At 40.1% G+C, this 21,747-nt stretch overlaps 1 protein-coding gene across 1 annotated transcript in view; it reads right to left on the bottom strand.

Moving 5' to 3' along the window:
- MSH3 (mutS homolog 3) overlaps positions 1–21,747 on the bottom strand; it is a 183,605-nt gene that overhangs the window by 131,715 nt on the left and 30,143 nt on the right. The window contains exons 9-10 of the mRNA XM_074952796.1: positions 7,213–7,325; positions 6,071–6,185 (exon numbers count right to left, since the gene is read on the bottom strand). Of these exons, the coding sequence (XP_074808897.1) occupies positions 6,071–6,185; positions 7,213–7,325 (228 nt within the window). The remainder of the gene's footprint in view (positions 1–6,070; positions 6,186–7,212; positions 7,326–21,747) is intronic.

Genomic DNA, 21,747 nt, shown 5'->3' with positions numbered 1-21,747 from the left:
AATTTCACTGTATGTGGATAAAATTCTTGTTTAGTTATTCTCAAGTTTTCCACCTTAAAACGCTTCTTTTTGGTTTATGAAAGCAAACTGTTTAGAGATAGTATCCACAATGCATACACATGAATTATTTCTGACTGCAGATCCTGAAAGATGCATCATTTACTGGCCACTGGTCCCCACTATACTCTCTAAATTTCTCAAACAGGACATTTTTCTAGAAGTTGATTAATTCCTTTCAAATAACACTTCCTCAAGCCCTCATCCCCAAGTGCCCCTCCTCTACTTGTGCTACAATGATGACATCATCATCATATGGACCCAAATTAACACCATTAATTTGGGCTTGAATAGGGACTGGGAGTGGCTGGGAAGGAGGCCCTTGAAGAATTCCACCTGGATTTCAACAATTTCCACACCACCACCAAACTCAGCCTGGACCAGTCCACACAAGAGATCCACTTCCTGGACACTACAGTACAAATAAGTGATGGTCACATAAGCACCACCCTATACTGGAAACCTACTGACCGCTATACTTACCTCCACCTTCCATCCAGGACACATCACACGATCCATTGTCTACAGCCAAGCCCTAAGATACAACCGCATTTGCTCCAATCCCTCAGACAGAGACGAACACCTACAAGTTCTTTATCAAGCATTCTTAAAACTACAGTACCCACCTGGGGAAGTGAGGAAAGACTGACAGAGTGAGACGGCTACCCATAACAGGCCCAACAAGGAAAACAACAGAACACCACTGGCCATCACATACAGCCCCCAGCTAAAACCTCTCCAGCACATTATTAACGATCCACAACCTATCCTGGAAAATGATCCCTCACTGTCACAGACCTTAGGAGGCAGACCAGTCATCACTTACAGACAGCCCCCCCAACCTGAAGCAAATACTCACCAACTACACACCACAGAAACACTAACCCAGGAACCAATCCCTATAGCAAATCTCGTTGCCCACTCTGTCCCCATATCTACTCTAACAAAACCATCAGAGGACCCAACCACATCAGCCACACCATCAGAGGCTCATTCACCTGCACGTTTACTAATGTTATATATGCTATCATGTGCCAGCAATGCCCCTCTACCATGTACACTGGCCAAACCGGACATTCCCTACGTAAAAGAATAAATGGACACAAATCGGACTTCAGGAATGGTAACATACAAAAAGCCAGGAGGAGAACACGTAAACCTTCCTGGACATTCTAACACAGATTTAAAAGTAACTATACTTGAACAAAAAAACTTCAGAAACAGACTTCAAAGAGAAACAGCAGAACTAAAATTCATTTGCAAATTTAACACCATTAATTTGAGCTTGAATAGGGACTGGCTGGCTCATTACAAAAGCTGCTTTGCCTCTCCTGGAATTGACACCACCTCATCTATTATTGGGAGTTGATTACATCCACCCTGATCGAATTGGCCCTGTCACTGGTTCTCCACTTGTGAGGTAACTCCCTTCTCTTCATGTGTCATTATATAATGCCTGCAGCTGTAATTTTCACTCCATGCATCTGAAGAAGTGGTGTTTTACCCACGAAAGCTTATACCCAAATAAATCTGTTAGTCTTTAAGGTGCCACCAGACTCCTTGTTGTTTTTTCAAATAACTGACACCAAACTCTAGGAAATGGTGCTCTAAGAACTAACCAATACGAAGATTACAACCAGCATACTCTTTGACTGTTGAAAGTACTAAAGATTAAATGGGGAGATTTTCAAATGTGCCGGTGGGAATTAGGCACCCAACTCCCACTGATTTTCAGTTAAAATTCTGTGCCTAACTGCCCTTTGTGCCTCAGAAAACCTCCTGCTAGAAGTTATTCATCTTTTTGATAGAAAGAACACAGAAATAAAGGGTCATCTAGTTTTACAATATTATAATTAGAATATGCCTCTGTAATAGAGGTGTTTCCTTATTCATGGCTGTATTTAAAAGCCTCCCCTGAAGAGTAATAAAAAATCTGGAGTACTTCATGCAAGAGAATCACCTCATTACTTATGTGGGCAAAAGCTATCTTGACAACTAGTTCCATGATTCTCTAAGCAGTCAGAACTGATGTTTAGCAGTTTGCAGGCACTCTTCAGAACTCAAAGGAATGTCTTCTTTGTCTAAGCCTGCTTCCATTAGATCTATAAACTTCTAAGACTGAAATACTTAGACAGCACACATCATGCTCACTGACTCATCAGTACATGCTCATTTGACCTGAATTCTCTCAGCAATTTTAAGTTGTCTGGCAGCGTGGCAGAAGCATTTATTTTATCTGCTTCATGTAGAATTGCAGAAAATAACTTAATCTGATATGCGCTGCATAATGCATTCCCTTTCCAGAAATTAACCTTATGGATTATTTTACTGACATCTTTAATGTTTATTTAATATGACGGAAGTTGTAGTTGGCCCAATATTTCTATATGTAACATGTTACTAACAATGAGCAGAGCCCCAGGACACAAAGTAGCTACTAGAAGGGAGTTCCCATATCAGATAGTCAAGGGAGTACAGGTTTCAGAGTAGCAGCCATGTTAGTCTGTATCCGCAAAAAGAAAAGGAGTACTTGTTGCACCTTAGAGACTAACAAATTTATCTGAGCATAAGCTTTTGTGAGCTACAGCTCCCTTCATCGGATGCATACAAATGCATACAAATGGAGTACAGGTTACTGGCATCACTTCTTTCAACAAAGTATAACAGAAGACAAGTTTCTCAGTACAATATCACCAATTACCTCAACACTATACATTTTCTTTGTAGCGTAGTTCTAGGATATCAGGAAACCTTTAAACTTTCCGTTCAGTTGCTTTCTTTGCTCTTACATTCAGGTCAGGCCTGTTATGTCAAGTGTCACCTATTACATTAATCCTTTTCCTTCCCATTCTGTAATTATACTTGGAACTTGCAGCTAGTGCAGAATGTGGCAGCCCACTTCTTAAGTAAGGTCTAACACAGACAGTACATTGCACCTGTACTACTGAATGATTTCCAGGTGAAATTTAAGGTGTTTAAAGTCCTAATAGGCTTGGGTCCACACTATCTGAGAGAACATGTGTCTTTTTGTGTGTTACTGCAGTAGTGGAAATCATCCAAGGCACCTGAGCCAACACTGTCCATGGCAATACAACACTTTCAAGAATGACAGGTCCTTGACTTTAGAACTCACTCTGCTCCTTTGTTTATGAGAGCTTATATTTGGTGATCTACTGCATTCAAGATGGACCTACCTGTTCACCAGGCTTTTTTCGGGTAAGTCTGATTTGTGGGATGGACTGGAGTGCTGTGACGGAGATGCGGCTTGAGGGACTGGGCATGTCGGTATGGGAGATTATATTTAGAGTTGGGGAGATATCAAAAGACTTCTTTTCTTATCAGATCTACAAGGCTTGCTCAGGATTCTGGTGTTAACATTTTGTATATTTTTTGGATGGAGGAAAAAGGGGGGGTTTGTAGAAGAAAACCAAATCCAAAAAAAAGCAAAAAGCTCAAATATGTTATTCCACACCAGGTATATTTTATAAGCAAAAGCAGTTTAGAATCAACACAATATTAGAAAAATGTTAGAGATTGACAAGACCAAATATCATCTCTTCTAAAATTTAGATTTTAAAAATTCTCTGTTATGCGTAAAAATCCGAAGTTTTCCAAAACTGCAATAGTGAAAAGAACATTTGTCAGCTGTGAGATCTACCAACTAAACCTAAGCATTGTGTGTGTTTTGGTTTATTGTCATGCCCACTATTGCTGTCTACCTGCCCACATCATTTTTACAAGACAGTGAGGTAGTGAAACTAGAGTTTTGGAAGAGAACAAAGCTGGCAGAGGGAATGAATAGTCTATTAGGAAAGTGGAACCTCAAAGTCAGCTGCATGCTTGCAAACCGAAAACAAAGCTAGTAGGTTTAATTTCAAACCTATCAGCTTTGGCAATACCATTTTAAGAATGGGAGAGAATATTTTGCACAGGACACCAGAATGTCAGTAGAACATTTCAAAATTAAAAATATCATCTTTTATAAAACGTACTCTCAATCCCAATAATTTTTTTTTTGCCCCTAAATTTTATGCCAAACAGGACAACATTCTTTTTGCACCTTCTTTTATGCCTGCACACTATGTGATGAAGAAAGGTTTGACTAGTTACATCTTTCTAAACCCATCCTCCTTTGAACACATTTGAGTAATCCAGTTAGATATTTTCAAATAATGTCACACACAGATCTCTAACATAATCCATACGCAGGACTTTTTAAAGTGAAAACAAGTGGATTTCAGGAGACATATCTTTTGAGGAATTTTGCAAGACGCATTTAATCATAGGTGCTGACTCTGTGGGTGCTCCAGGACTGGAGCAACCACGGAGAAAAATTAGCAGGTGCTGCTCAATAGCACCCACTGGCAGCCAAGCTCCCCCCACCCTCCAGCACCTCTCACCTGCCAGCAGCCCCACTGACCAACTCCTCCCCCTCCCTCCCAGCAGCTCCCCTCTGCTGTGAACAGCTGTTTCGTGGCATGTAGGAAGCTCCAAGAGGGAGGGGAAGGAGCGGGGATGGGGCGTGCTCAGGGGAGGAGGCAGGGAAAAGGCGGGATGGGGACAGAGCAGAGGCAGGAAGAGATGGGGTGGGGACTTGAGCACCCCCCCCCCCCAACTAGAGGGGAAGTCGGTGCCTATTCATTTAATGTTTTGCCCATAACTTATTACATGGTAGTTTACCCACCAATAGGATACCACCCACTAAACTCCCTGGATTTGTCAATGTGTTTTACATGTGGATTTTTAAATGTGACCAGATTCACAGGCTCAAAAAGCTCAAACATTTGGATACATTAAACACAAATGTGCTTCAAAAACTGAAGAGAAAGTGCGTGAAATATTTTCGCAGGAAAATAAAATATTAGTGAGGCTTATTTGTCATGTAAAAATCTTTTAAAAGCAGCAGCAGATTTATGTCCACAAAACAAAAGAGACGTAAAGTTGAGATAAGACGTCCGGGCTTTATTAACAAACTTTTCATCTCCCCTAACAGTATCAGTTTCTTCAGCTTGTTTGTTTTTCATTACATTTGGCTGTAGTACAAGCCAATTTAAATATTGTTAGTACTGACTACAAGCGTATGCTTTCCTATTTCTAATGGTTTTTACTGAATATCACTTGAAGTTTTGTTAGTTTTAATTAGGAGCTCAACTGTAGATCATCATGTTTACAAAGACCAGGTTTATCCCAGAAGCAGGTGCATTAATTTTGTAGAAGGGAAGTTGCCAGCTAGAATTTACAAAATGGCAGATGGTTAAGTCCCTACTTCATTCACAATATTGCGGAAATTGTAGATCCTGCAATATTAGGCTTCAACCAGAATTCTGATTTTAATTCGCTTACTTTGCACACTTCACAATTTTGCATACGTTTTGAGTATACAATTAGTACTGCACTAACATTCAATGCCTGTAAAATGTAAAAGGCTAAAGTGACTGGACTTGATTTCTACAGTAATTGTGTTGAGACTTTTAGTCTTTGAATTTTATATTGTACTTTTTTAAATTAACGTCATATAGTTGCAGCAAAATGTCTGTATCAAAAAAAATTAGCAAGCATAACATAATACTTGAGTGGTTTCAGAGTAGCAGCTGTGTTAGTCTGTATTCACAAAAGGAAAAGGAGGACTTGTGGCACCTTAGAGACTAACCAATTTATTTGAGCATAAGCTTTCGTGAGCTACAGCTCACTTCATCACTGCATCCGATGAAGTGAGCTGTAGCTCATGAAAGCTTATGCTCGAATAAATTTCTTAGTCTCTAAGGTGCCACAAGTCCTCCTTTTCTTTTTGAGAATACTTCAGTGTTTTTCTTAAACAAATAGGTCTGCTCTGGCTTTTCCAAATTACCGCTATTAATAAAGGTCCATTATTACTTTTCCGCAATTTTCCATGTCTTGTCTGCAACTCAGTCACAATTATTTAAAGATCATCCCGCGATTCAAGCAGGGCCTTACAGACAGCACATTATCATCTTTATTTTGATTTTCTGAGATTTATATAAAAATAACTTACCTAGGATTGTAAAGTATCTTTTCCAAATTAAATTCTTTGAGGTACATAATTACTGCTGCCAAAGAGCAAATCACAGGCTTATCCAAGTTTAGGATTATAGAGAGTTGTTGAGAACCTGCAAAAATATTATTTCCTTTGTTAAATGATTGCCACTAAAACTTGAGACAAGATTATCTATTTTTCAATTCAGTCAAGTAGAAATAGAAGATTTTACTGTGAAAGTATTAAAAATATTGTTTATAAAAACAACGAAAATTAACTTTTAAAATAACATTTACAAACTGGGACAGAGCAGTTTAAGAATTTCTTGTGTTGTTCCAATGCAAATGGAGAAATAAAATACTGGACTTTGCACTCCGTTCCCCGCACTCTCCCCTAGAAATTGCTGATCATCAGCCCAGATGATTTATAAATTTACAGACTAAGGCCTCGATCCTGCAATCTGACACATGAAGGTGGTACTGGCTCTGCACAGGTGCACATGGTTGCCCATGCAGATCAGAACCTATTTTGTAAAGTTGCTTTTTGAAGGTGGAATTTTGCTTTTACCTAATACTCTCTACTATAACCTCCAACCCAATACCAAAAGTGTCAAATTTTGCAATATAATAAGGACTTTTACTAAATTTACTGCAGAGAAACTAAAACAAGCATAAGTGCGCTTTTTAAACTGTTTCTTATTATCAGTGTGTTAATTAAGAAACATTTTCATAGGTTTTTGCCCAAGTTTCTTCACTTTTTACACAATGTACGAATTTAAGTTTTCAACATAAGTATCTTCAGATGGGGAAAAATGTTAAGAATTCTTTAGTACTAGCCTACTGCTCACTTCTCCAGATCATATAATTCTTGAAATTTGTGAAATTCCACATCTACTCTCATTCTTCTCCAACTGAGTCAAAGATATAGTAGAGGTAACTTCTCAGAAATATCTACAGTACTATATAATCTTTACATTTCTGCCTTTTTCCCCACCACTTTACTTGTTTTGCAGCTATGTATCAATTCAAAGGTTTATTATTAAATATTTGTATTAGTCAGACCTAGATGTCCAAGCTCCATTGTACTAGCCACCAATTCTGTATGTCTATATAGCAACTAACCAGCACTACAAATGTCAAAAGACGTTCTGAATAAAGTACCTGTGGTATTAAGCACTCCTCTTGCATAAAAATCAGTAATCAGCTGGAAAGCATGGCTATATTGAAAATAAATGCTTTCCATCCTTTCTATTCGAATTCTGTCATCTCGTAAACTGGAAAGAAAAAAATAATGCTCATTGGTTTTCAATTCTTAATCTCCTTTTATGAACAAGACTAAGGAAGGCTCAGACATCAACTCACTGTTTTTTTCCTCTTTCCTCTCTTTTTATTGCTAAGAAGCCAGGGGATAGTAAATGAAGACATCAGTTATGGTATCTAATCTAAGAGGGATTCTAAAACAATTTTAACTTTTTTTTTTTTTTTAATTAAAAACCTGCCTTCTCTCCATAAAACTCTGTATGACTAAAGTTATACTCCCAAAAGTGATTACCTAAAAGTGGCATCTTCCTACTCACCAGATCAGTTTCCCGAGTGTTTTCAGAACTATATCTTCTGATTTTAGTGATGAAACCAATTTTTACAACTCAGAATTGTAAAAACTCTTACAGTCAACATAGTTAAGAGGGAGGGAGCTGATATCTTCCTGGCTAAGGGCTTCTGTACACATGAGAATTAATGTGAAATAAGGTAGGGTGTGAATTTCAAGCAGATTACTATTCCTGACTAACTACATTTGTCAACACTCTTATTCCAGAATAAGAATCACTTATTCTGAATTAGCTTAATCCATAAACAAATAAATTTGGAATAAACCACTCTTATTCTGGAATAAGAGCATCCACACAAATAGGAATAGTTAATCAGGAATGGCTGTTGTGGATTAACTCCTTGTGACACGGTGTACGAATCCCATACCAGGCAAGAAGGGTTAAAGAGCAGTTTTAGGTTTAGGCAGCCCTGCCGCACCTGCAAGGCATACCAGTCTTGGAGAAGGAGCCTTAAAAAGGGAGAAGCCCATTTCAGTGGGACCCGTCCCTGGGAGATGGACAGATCTCTCCCCATAGTTCCCAGGAAGGAGCACTGTGGAGAATGAAACTGGCAGAGAGTTCCTACATGACACTGAGCTAGCCTACAGCTCATTGGGCATCTCCCGAAAGGAGGAAGGCCACTCTTCCCCAACATATTTCTGTTTCATCCACCTGTTCACTTCCGCCTGACACCTATCTGGGGAGGGAAGCATCCTCTTTATTTGTCTGCACCACACCCAGCACAATGGAATCGTGATACTTCAGTGGAGTTCCTAGATGTTACAGTAGTATACAATATATGCAACAGGAATGGAATGTTTTTCAGACTGATAGGAGGGCCCTTCTTTTTGTGTATTGATGCCATATTAAATTAAAATTAAAAGATGGAGAGGTTCTTCATCTTGTCCAGCAACTGGAGTTCTCCCAGATGTGTCTCTCTGTGGGTGCTCCACTTCAGGCGTGCCTGCGCTCTGCACCATTGATCAGAGATTTTTGGTGCATGTGCCCCACACATCCTCATACCCATGTTAAGGCTATGTTGGGCTGAATGGGCGAACCACCCTCAGTTCCTTCACCACCACAAAGTCTCACCAAGGGAGACTCCAAAGCAGAAGGGAAGGAGAGCAGGTAGTGGAGCATCCACAGGGACATACACCTCAAAGAACTCCAGTTACTGCACAGGGTGAGTAACCTCTCCTTCTTTGAGCAGTGTCCCTGTGGGTACTCTACTTCAGGTGACTCCCAAGCAGTACCCCTTTAAAAAAGGGGGGGAGGGGTTGGAGCACAGTCCAATATAGAAGAGAACTGTGAGAACTGTGTTGCCTACAGCAGCGATAGCGCTGCAGGTGCCAAGGCATAATGATTAGAAGAGGTATGAACAGAGGACCAAGCTGCCACTCTACAGGTGTCTGCAATTGATACATGCTTAAGGAGATATAAATAGGACTCTTGTTGAATCTGCTATCACTCTTGAAGGGGGTGGACATGATTTCTGATTATTATTTTTTAAACCATCACCACTGACACTAGTGCAGTGAGATGATATTTTCCTTCTTGTTCCTTTAGCTTGTACCAACCTACATTACTATCTACTCTAACATAGTCATCCATTTTGCCAGTGATGACCCTAGGTCTAAGCTACCTAATTTATTATCTATGGCCACCTGAACAATTCGCAAGAAGTCAATCTTTGTATTAAATTCTCCAACATGCACTGAATGCTATCTGGAGCATAGAAGAGTGCAAGCCTTTGAGGCAGCCTTGCAAGAGAGCAGGTCTTTAAATCCTATCAACTCAGAGGCAAGACAAATCTTTTTAAAATGGGATTTTATTTTTAGGCTCTATTTATTGTGTCTTCACAATAGTGTCTGCTTTCAAAACAGTGAAGTTTAGGAGTGCCTGGAGAGAGAATTTCTTGAAATTGAATTCAAAATAGAAGGTTCTCTCCACATACTCATAGCCCCACCCACCCACCCCTTTGATAGTTTGTTTGCTGGCTCTACCCCAGCACTTATTTTTTTTAAAGTTTATATCTATTTTTAATAATTACTAGTGTAGTTTGCTGCAGTGAAGTGTCATCTTCTATCATTATTCATCAAGTGAATTTCTCTGTCATTGATCCTGTATATAAATGATCTCCCTCTATAGAAAATTTTGGCAAATGAAAAACAAACAAAACAGTATATCTTTGAAACCTGCAAAGTCAATGAGACTTAGGCTCCTAGTTCACTCAAGCACTTTTGAAAAAGTTACTTCTTGTGTCAGAATAATGTTACAAATATGGAAGCAAAATAATCAAAGCTTTTAGAAAATGGAGGGGAAAAATCCATTTAGAATATGAGAAATACTTCAAAGTAGAGCACAACGTTTAAAATCAGACAACAAACTAACTCAGGTCTTCGTTAAGATCTTTAAGATACCTGGAATATGAATTATATAGTATTATCCAACATCTGTTTGATACAGATGTAACTATGCTATACTTACGCAGTATGCTAACAATTTATTGTTTAATAAACCAGCAGCTAGCCTCTCTAAAATTCACCAGGACACTACAAAAACAAAATTTGCTGAAGAAATCATTGATGTTTTTGTCATTTATTCGGTGACATTATTATCCTTAGACCATTTTTCTGATTATAGCCCGATCCGTTATGACAACACTACTCCTCCAGAAACCAATCCCCATTTAAATCAGAATTTTCAACTTCCAGTTAACTTTCGTAAACATCATTCTTTTCAAAACCTCTAAAAATTAGTTGCTGTTAAAACACAGTTTGATATTGATAGTTTCATTTACTTATGGGTTTAAAATTGAGAAGGACCACTAGAAAAAGCTGTTACCCTAAAATAGCCAGTCAAATAAACCGAACATTTCCAAAGAGAAAGCCTTTTTTTTTTTTTTTTTTTAGTGACACTGCATGTGTTTTGTTGTTATTCACCTTATAGCGTGGTGATGAGCACACACCAGATAACTGATACCTCTTTCAGAAGAACTTATGTTCAGAATGAACCAATAGGGCCCTTTACTGATTATCCTGTATGCTATGCTGCACTTGAACTAGAAAGCAAAACAGTAGTCTCCATTTTTATTTCTTGTAAAGAGTAAAATGTTGATTTTTAGATACTAGAGACAACATGGGTGAGGCAGTATCTTTTATTGGACCAACTTTGAGGTATATCCATCAGCCACTGTTATAGTTGAAGGGACTGTGAAATTAAGATATCCATTATAACATGGAACACAATTTTTTTCTAATAGGGTGACATTTCTTAAATGTCTTTGAATGTACATATGCTTCTAGGTCAGAGGTGGGCAAACTACGACCTGCAGACCAAATGAAGCCCGCGGGACCCTCCTACCCAGCCGCTGAACTCCTGGCCCGGGAGACTAGCCCCCAGCCCCTCCCCTGCTGTCTCAGATCACTGCGCCGCTGGCACAATGCTCTGGGTGGCGAGCTCTTCCCGGGCAGTACAGCAGCAGAGCTGCGGCCTGACCTGGTGCTCTGTGCTGCGCCGGTGGCACAGCTGCCTGTCCTGGTGCTCTTGGCAGCACGGCTGTAGCACCGCCAGCTACCGGTGCTCCAGGCAGCGTGGTAAGGGGGCAGGCACAGTGGGGGTTAGATAAAGGGCAGGGGAGTTCGGGGTGGAGGTCAGGGGGCCAGGGTGTAGATAGGGGTCGGGGCGGTCAGAGGGCGGGGAACAGGGAGGTTGAATGGAGGCGGGGGAGCAGTCAGGAAGGAGAGAGGGGGTTGGATGGGGCAGTGGGGCACAGTCAGAGGCAGGGGTTCCGGGGAGGCCATCAGGGGACAGGTGGGGTTGGATGGGGCAGGCGTCCCGGGGGGGGGGGGGCTGCCAGGGGGCGAGAAGCACGGGGTCAGATAGAGGGCGGGGGCGGGCCATGCCTGACTGTTTGGGGAGGCACAGCCTCCCCTAACCGGCCCTCCATACAATTTTGGAAACCCGATGTGGCCCTCAGCCCAAAAAGTTTGACTGCCCCTGTTCTAGGTGCTTAAGGAAACATACTAAACACAGTACAAAAGAAAAAAATACACAAAGAATCAGAGGTTTTCCTTCAGTTCACTTGGATTTAATACACTGCTTTCCTCAACAAACTCTAGTTACTTTCCCCACCATTTGCCTCCTAGAAAGCCATTTTACGGTATTTACTTTAGAGGACTTCAGAATTCCACTTCGTTAAAATACACATAAAAATTAGAGTTTTCTGGTGTGTGGGGGTTTTGGTTTTTTTAACCAACTAAAATGCATACAGAGCAATTCCCCATGTGATACTCATATTGTTCATTTAGAAAGCATAATGTGTTTCACACAGCATGCTTAGCAATAGGCAAGGCACTAAGACACAAAGTCTCTGTCTGAAAGAGCTTGGTTTTCTTAATAGCTGTTAAACAGTATGTGAACAGGCCCTACTTTTAGTATTTCCTTAAAATGCTTTACACCTGAAGTGGTCAAATAAAATGAAAACCTTAATTTTATATTCTACCAATTAGTAAACAGCTACTTTTGATACTTATTACTGAGAAAGGTTTCAGAGTAGCAACCGTATTAGTCTGTATTCGCAAAAAGAAAAGGAGTACTTGTGGCACCTTAGAGACTAACCAATTTATTTGAGCATAAGCTTTCGTGAGCTACAGCTCACTTCAGCTTTCAAGTAACACCAAAAAACTTTTGTAAATTAGCATTCTGTTTTATAGTTTCATAGAGTTTAAAGTCTGAAGAAACCATTAGACCATCAAGTCTGACCTCATATAATATTTTTAATACTGCCTCCTGCATTCAAAATGCCCTGGTACATGAAGTCTCTACCCCTTCACACAGTTAAACCCCTCCTGTAAAAAACTTATTCTATGACATCAAAAGAAACTAGCTGACTAAATCTATTACATTTATCTTCTGAGTGAACTGTTATTTGTGTGTGTAAAGGGGTGGTCAAATATTGATAAATGACGTCTGAAGGACACTGGTAATAAAGCTCAGAGCTGACATGGGGAAAGATCAGATAATTTCCTTTCTGCTAGCAGTGCTCTCACAGTTCTGGACATCCTGGCTAGGCCCCCATCACTCTGCAGCTCAGAGTCAGATCAACATTTTGGCACCACATGGTCTCGCCATACTCCCTCTGCTCCTGCTTGCTACCGGATGAGTTATTCTCAAGCTGCAAAAATTGTATAACATCATTAACAAATATTCCAGAGATAATTATGTACATTAGACAAAGGAGGACAGTCCGATGGTAACAATTCCACTTAATAATGGATGCTTGGCTCATGGGCCTTCCATGGTAAGTAGGATTATGAGAGATAAGCATTGTGGGTTTCCCCTTTGATGGTACCAAAAGGCAAGCCATCTGAGGTAAATAGGACTGGCATGGTACCGAGCACTGCAGTGACCTTGCTGGTTTCCCCACGTCTGCTGGCATTGACAGTGATGACTCAAACTGCCAGCAATACTGACAGCGACAGGCTTAAGAGATCTCTCTGGCTATTCAAAATGCCTCTGGTACTGAGGTATCAGTAAGATGCGATACTCCAGATGCCTACAGTGCTCCCTCTGGCTCCAGACTCGATGGTGCCTTCCTAGGTAACAGAGTCAATGGTGCCGGGTTCTGCAGTGCTGAAGCAGTGCAGTGCTTAGACTTAGACAGCACTCTATTCTTAATACCATGCCTACTAGACTTTGGTGCAGGGGATTTTCCACTCATCAGTCTGCTTAGAAGCCTTTTGCCTCTTCTTAGGCACTGAGGATGGTGAGCAACGTTGGGACTCAAGCACGGTAGGAGGCACACTCCTGACCAACGCCGAAGCACTTGGTGCAGAGTCTGACCAACCTGGATCAAATGGAGGTTTAAAGGCCACCTCCATGAGTAGAAACTTTACAGTGGCTTCAGTGGCTTCCTTTGTGCAAGACTTAAAGTCCCTAGAAATTTGACAACGCTCCCTGATACAAGCATTCCTGAGGCAACTGAAGCAACTTGAGTGCAGGTCACTCAGAGGCATAGCCTTATTACAGGAAAATGCAATACTTCAAACCAGGTGAACAAGGTATCTTTTGGCACCAGAAATCAACCACAACTCTCAGAGGGGGTAAAACCTAACTAGCTACACTAAAAACAGTAACAACACTAAACTATGTACAACAAAATACAAGGGTACACAGTACAAAGAGTCCACTGAGAGCACTTGCAAAAGCAAGATGAGCAGTTCAAACAACCGCCACGGGTGGTAAAAAGGAACTGAAGGGGCTTGGGGTTGGCTGAGCCATTTATACCAGCACCACTGGCACATGGCAGCAAAGGGTGTTCAAACTGCCCTGACGTGTACCGCTGAGGGAAGACTTTCCAGCAACAGTGCACAGGGCATGCACACACCAAGAGTGGAATGGAAATATGCAATCACTCAAAGAAAAGTAAATTTGAGGCAATTTAATCTGCTAATTCCATTTCAGATATCTAAAAATACTACTGTACACTGTTCTTAGTGAGATCTAGTTTTGTTGGGTAGAAATTTTAATCAGCACTGAATATTGTATCCTCTTCATTAATTCCTCTTTAACTGCAACCATAGCAGAGCTAGCCCTCTGCTATAGAAATTGTGATTCCTTCAACATACTAAGCAAACTTGGCCTGAAAAAATAAAACTGTTTTCCCCAAACAGTTTAAGTTACACTAGGTTTAGCTTCCATTTGCCTCCTCTTTGATGTTTCTTCATTTTTAAACTTGTCAAAAGGTAGAAGTGTGACCTTTAAATCCACAGAAATCTAGTCTTTTTTTTTTTTTTAAAGATTCATATCCTTTAAAACTTCAGATCAGATTAACAAATATTGTCAAAAAATTGCACTGCCATTGACCAAAAAGCAAAAGCCAGATTCTCAATCAACTCATCATTGTTTATAATAAATTTAAACAAAATATGGATTTTTAAAGTCACTAATAACACTTGCCTGACATTTTATGCCTAGATATTTAGTAGTAAACATATATTGTAGTGTATTTCTGATATCAGGTTAGAATATTATAAAAATAAAGTACATACTGTAAACATAACACTGCTGGCTTTTTCCTCTGCTAAAACCAAATAATATAATGCAAAATAGGCACAACAGAAGAAAACGCCTCACTAAATGACAAACTATAGTCCACTGAAAAGAAATACAGAGCTATCATTCATGGAAAACAGCCTTTATTCACAAAAGCAGTGTAAGTGTCAAAATAAAAGGTATCATTTACACGACTGTTCCAGAACTGTGGTATTTGTTGCCAGGGGATGCTGTGAAGGCCAGAAGTATAACTGGGTTCAAAAAAGAATCAGATAAGTTTATGGAGGATAGGTCCATCAATGGCTATTAGCCAAGATGATCTGGGTGCCCCCTAAGACTCCAACTTTTCCAGAAGCTGGAATGAATGACAGGGAATGGGTCACTTGATAATTACCTAAAAAGAAAAGGAGTACTTGTGGCACCTTAGAGACTAACCAATTTATTTGAGCATAAGCTTTCGTGAGCTACAGCTCACTTCATTGGATGTATTCAGTGGAAAATACAGTGGGGAGATTTATATACACAGAGAACATGAAACAATGGGTGTTACCATACACACTGTAACGAGAGTGATCACTTAAGGTGAGCTATTACCAGCGGGGGGGGGGGGAAGACGACTTTGTAGTCTTCATCATCTGGACCCATGGAAAAGAAGCCCTTGAGGAATCCCACCATGATTTCAACAATTTCCATCCCACCATCAACCTTAGCCTGGACCGGTCCACGCAAGAGATCCACTTCCTGAACGCTATGGTGCTAATAAGCAATGGTCACATAAACACCACCTTATACTGGAAACCTACTGACCGCTATTCCTACCTACTTGCCTCCAGCTTTCATCCAGGACACACCACACGATCCATTGTCTACAGCCAAGCTCTACGATACACTCGCATTTGCTCCAACCCCTCAGACAGAGACAAACACCTACAAGATCTCTCTCAAGCATTCTTACAACTACAATACCCACCTGCTGAAGTGAAGAAACAGATTGAGAGAGCCAGAAGAGTACCCAGAAGTCACCTACTACAGGACAGGCCCAACAAAGAAAATAACAGAACGCCACTAGCCATCACCTTCAGCCCCCAACTAAAACCTCTCCAACGCATCATCAAGGATCTACAACCTATCCTGAAGAAAGACCCATCACTCTCACAGATCCTGGGAGACAGGCCAGTCCTTGCTTATAGACAGCCCCCCAACCTGAAGCAAATACTCACCAGCAACCACACACCACACAACAGAACCACTAACCCAGGAACCTATTCTTGCAACAAAGCCTGTTGCCAACCGTGTCCACATATCTATTCAGGGGACACCATCATGGGGCCTAATCACATCAGCCACACTAGCAGAGGCCCGTTCACCTGCACATCTACCATCATGTGCCAACAGTGCCCCTCTGCCATGTACATTGGTCAAACTGGACAGTCTCTACCTAAAAGAATAAATGGACACAAATCAGACATCAAGAATTATAACATTCAAAAACCAGTCGGAGAACACTTCAATCTCTTCGGTCACTCGATTACAGAGCTAAAAGTTGCAATTCTTCAACAAAAAAACTTCAAAAACAGACTCCAACGAGAGACTGCTGAATTTGAATTAATTTGCAAATTGGATACAATTAACTTAGGCCTGAATAGAGACTGGGAATGGATGGGTCATTACATAAAGTAAAACTATTTCCCCATGTTTATTTCCTCCCTCCACTCCCCACTGTTCCTCAGATGTTCTTGTCAACTGCTGGAAATGGCCCACCTTGATTATCACTACAAAAGGTTTTCCCCCCTCCTCCCCCGCTCCCGCTCTCCTGCTGGTAATAGCTCACCTTAAGTGATCACTCTAGTTACAGTGTCTATGGTAACACCCACTGTTTCATGTTCTCTATGTATATAAATCTCCACACTGTATTTTCCACTGAATGCATCCAATGAAGTGAGCTGTAGCTCACGAAAGCTTATGCTCAAATTAATTGGTTAGTCTTTAAGGTGCCACAAGTACTCCTTTTCTTTTTGCGAATACAGACTAACACAGCTGCTACTCTGAAACTTGATAATTACCTGTTCTGTTCATTCCCTCTAGGGCACCTGGCATTGTCCACTTTTGGAAGACAGGACACTGGGCTAGATGGACCTTTGGTCTGACCCAGTATGGCTGTTCTTATGTACTGCCAGATGCTGGGACTGGATGACTGGGGTTGAATTAGTCGATGATTGCCCTGTTCTGTTCTTTCCCCTTGATGCATCTGGCATTGGCCACTGTGGAAAGACAGGATATTGGGCTAGATGAACTAGTGGTCTGTCCCAATATGGCCATTCTTATGTTCATGTTATGTTTGGAAGAAGGAAACAAACTGAAAGGAATTATATAATCATTTTAATCAGCTTTTGATCTTTTCCCCCCCAAAAGCCAGTTTAATTCACACCAATGGTAAAAAAATAGGACATAATCTCTGTAATAAGTCTATTGCAAAACACTGTAGGATCAGCTCAATTAGAGAAATTAATAAGAAATAGTCAATATCACAGTTCCACAGCCTTAAAAAAAAATATCTCCAGTGTCAGTTTCAAATCATGTTTTATATTCCTGGGATATTCAGCTCTAGATTGAGACAATTATGTTGTAATTTGTAAATATAACTGATTCAATACTTTCAAAAGAATTCTTGATAAACACAACTAAATCTATTTCCAGGGTTATTGTAGCTGCATCAGTCCCAAGATATCCGAGAGACAAGGGGGGTGGGGTGTGAGCTAATATCTTTGATTGGACCAATTTTTGTTGGTGAAAGAGACAAGCTTTCAAGCTTTCGCAATCTAAAGAAGAGCTCTGTGTAAACGTGAAAACTTGTCTCTTTCACCAACAGAAGCTGGTCCAATAAATTATGTAACTCATAATATATCATTACATAATGAGTTATTACCTAATCCACCTTTTCTCACAACTTAATCTGTACTAATAAGCCAAAAGTTTTTAAACATTGCCTCATAATAAGTGGCATAACTGAAAATACCACAATTTGTTTTTATGCAGCGTTTTTCACGTTAAAAAGTGTCAAACTGCTATAGAAAGTTTAACAGCCAGACAACACTGAAGATGGCTGGCTACAAGGACAGAGGCGAAGGAAACATACATCGGCCTGGATATAAAATGAGATGTTAAACAGCAACTGGAGATGGGCACTTGGGATCTTGGGTTAACATCTCGTTCAAAACACATCAGGTCTAATACTTCTTCATACCCTCACTTCTTGTCCATAGCACTGCAATGCAGAATCTGAAGATACAAATCCAAACCTTGGTTTGAAATTTGAACCTACAACTTTTTGTCCCAAAAGACTGCATCATCAGAATATACATGTTTTATTAGACAGAGACCTGAAACTGGCACAGACCTCTATCCGATAGGATATCTGAACCAAAAGCAGTTTTCTTTCCCTCTGTTCTTCTGTGGTATATTACCATGATAATTTTAAAGATATGTCTGTTGAAAAAAGCTTCCCTCCTGCCAGATCCTGCAGTGAAGCCATAATCATGTGTTTCTGTCACACCACAGTATGGTGCCATAGAGAGACTGCATCAACAAACTCAGTATTATGACTTAACTCTAGGGAGGAACATAATTAAAATAAAAATCTTTGCTGCAGTAAATAAACAAGAAAAAGTATACCTGACCAAGCCTATAAAGGATGGACATGTTCAATGTTTAAGTATTTTTCCCAGCCCATACTGAAGTCCCCCTTTAAAAGCTGAGTATGAGCTGATCTCTGTAGTAGGAAGAGGGCCTGAAACATAAGCCCTTGTATCAGAGGCCTGAACTAAACTAGTGGTTAAAGCTTTGCTCTATAAAGCAAAGTTAAGTTGTGAGCAAGAGGCAGGCCCTGCTCACAGACTCTGGCAAGAACAGGGCTGACATTGCACAAACACAGTCCTAAGTAGTGCTAGGTACAAGAATATACATGCAGACACATTCCAGAAGGGTGGTACCAGAACACCTTGATACCAGCACATTCCTCAAAGATAACAGGAACACATTGACCCATCCTAAAGATAAGATCAGGATAACGGCATGATGGATATAGATGTTTTGATCAAAACAGGTACAAGGCAATGGGTGGCACCCAAATATGTCAGAGGGGCAATATGTAACTTGTTTGCATTGGGGAATAAAGAGGTATCGCTGAGGGGGTGTCTGGGTAGGGCCGAGGGGATAATGGAAAGTCCTGCCACTAACTGAGCCGGTCATGAGCATACTTGTGCTGGTGTATCTGTAATCATTAAGCCTGGGCATTAGCATCATGCTTCATCAACAATAAACCTGACCAAGCTCCTTTGCTGAAAACCGAGTCTGTGAATTTACTGAGTAGTTCAATCAAAGTCTGCTGTTTCTGCTCTCTGCGCCGAGCTGGGGAAGCATACAGAAAACACACATGCAGCCAAACAATGATCAGCAACCTCCTGTGTATTTATTGTTATATAAATTATGAAAAATATCACTGGCCCTCCGAACACATTCAAAATTATTTGGAACCTATATGCACACATGCAAAATATTTAGTACTTTCTCACACAAACAAGTCTAAAACAATGATGAGCTTAATCAGAAAAGTTGGAAGGTCAAAATAATTGAAGACCAAAACATCTGATTTTAATTTAGATCTGAAATGAAGGCTTCTGTATCACTGCTTTCAGCCTACAGTGACAGGTCATTATTCTTGGCAGACAGGCAGAAAATTTGCAATCATTCTTGAATTTCTTGCTTAAAACAGCTTGTTATTCTAACATACTTGTCTTGAATATTTAGATAGGTTTTTTGTTGTCTTATTCTGAACATTTCTTATTTACATCATTACTTCATGTTCTTTTCTTGGCAATTGATGTCTCATGTTGTAAAAAGTTTTGGGAGTCGCTTTCTTTATAAACTGCATAGACACTGAACTTTCATATTTTCAGAACTCCGTTCCACATTCAGTGTCAGTTAACTGAATATCAGCCATATTGAAAGCCTGAAAAGTCATAAGTAGCAAGACTAAACTTTAAAAAGCCTTAATTAAATTTCAGTATGAATACTGGGATTTCTTTAAAGAAGTTTTTTTTATCAGATCTAATACCAGAAACATTTTATTAGAATATATATCTATAATTACAAATTTCTTAAGAAAGTTTAGTTATTTATTTGTAAGGGGAAATATAGAGAAATACCACCACCCTCAAAGCCACTTTCTCCGAGCTCTAAACATTAAATAACCTACTCAAAGAAATGTACTTACTTTTCTGTATGTTTTTGTTTTATATTATATAGTTTGCTAAATATAAAATAGCACACTATTTATACCTAAATTCTTAGCTAAGAGGCCAGCATGTAAACTCCCTGCATAAATGTCACACACAAATCATAAAGGAAAGGGGGCAGAAACACACAGTACAGCTGTGGGAGAAAAACGGTATTGCAATATATTAGTGTTGGTATATAAGGCAAAATTCTACATTCAGAACCACATAACAGCTTTGGGAATTGACACTTTGCTCTCCCTACACAGGTAGGGCACCTAATGACAGCAGTGGGAATTCTGTAACAGAGAGAAAGGTTCACTATGGAAATCCGAAGGCAAAATTTTGTATGATGGGCAAATCCTGCTCCACCATCTCTGTAGGCATGAAAGTCCCCTTATTCAGTATAACTTATTGTAGAGCTTGGCTGTACCGGGCTGGTGAAGGACAGGATTGGCAGAGCCAACACGGGGGCTGTATATGCTTGTACTCCATAGAGTACAGTGCCACAGTAGCTCCTTTTGCACTGTAGAAAATGGTGGGAGAAGAGATTCAGAGTGGGCCAAGAGATCCTTTGTTACACAGTTCTACCAGCAAAATAGAAAATAAAGGTGCTGTCAGGGAAACTGAAGTTTCCAAAGCGGTCACTGACCTTTTGTGTAACAACTTCATAGCCTTCCCCACACACAGCTGAGATATGTGTTGTATCTCATAGACTCAGGCTGTGTTCTGGGGACAGGATATGTGCCTTAGAAGCTGAATTACGGAGTGGAATTCACCATGCTAGAGTTCTACTAAGAAGTGTCTGGCTTATAAAACTTCAACAGACTATCGAACAGGCTAGGGACTGCATATCATTTGTCCCTAGGGAACTAAGATTCAAATCTGGTTGCCCAGCAAGGAACTATGATCGTCTGAATTTCTGGGCTGAGATCTCATTCTCTCAAGAAAATGAAATATAGTTGCTGCTGTGATTATCTAATAGCATCTCTCTGTTTGGCACGATCACATAAAGATTTCTCAGTCTTTGGTGTGAGAGACTCATCTCGTCTTTAATTCAGTTTTATCCTCACTTTAATATAAAATGCCACTAACAGAACCAATTTGAGACTGAGTCAGAACAGAGGTTATGTAATAGTTTACCTCAAATGCAAGTAAAAATCCCCAAACCTACTTAGTATTATGGACAACTCTGTAAACTTTTGGGGACTGGAACTGTCTGTTTATGGCATACAGTGCCTGTCCTGGGACCTCTTGGTGCTACCATAAAAAAAAAGTATTAAGTAACAAGATGTTGCGCCTGACAACATCAGTTAAGTCTGCAATTGCAAAAGGCTGTAAAAACAAGCACTAGAGAAGCTATACCATCCTAAAAATCACATCCTATTGTGTACAGCAGAGCCATAAAGTAATTAAATTGTACTTTATTTTACAACAAAGTGAAACCTAGCTTAATTAGAAATTAAAACTACTGCTTGTCTTTCTAGCAAAAAGAACAGCCTTTGAATTATGTACCCCGTAGCTCACAAACCTTATTCACCCTTTTAAAAAACATCCAGCTGGGTGCTGCAACAGCACCTGGTTGCAAAGTTCTAAAAACTGTTATACAGTCTTCACTATCTTGGGTGGAAAATTCAACTATTACTTGCCTTTTTACGAAGGATAACTGGCACTGAGCTATCTAACTGTAGCTACAAAGGACACCCAAACTCTAACTTCTCTTGTCACCACAGCCCTCTGACTAGGGCACAGATAACACATTTAAACTGATGCTCAGC

This window comes from Natator depressus, chromosome 5 (genome assembly GCF_965152275.1).
Source record: "Natator depressus isolate rNatDep1 chromosome 5, rNatDep2.hap1, whole genome shotgun sequence".
Classification (NCBI taxonomy): Eukaryota; Metazoa; Chordata; order Testudines; family Cheloniidae; genus Natator; species Natator depressus.
This window is presented reverse-complemented; position numbering and strand designations above follow the sequence as displayed.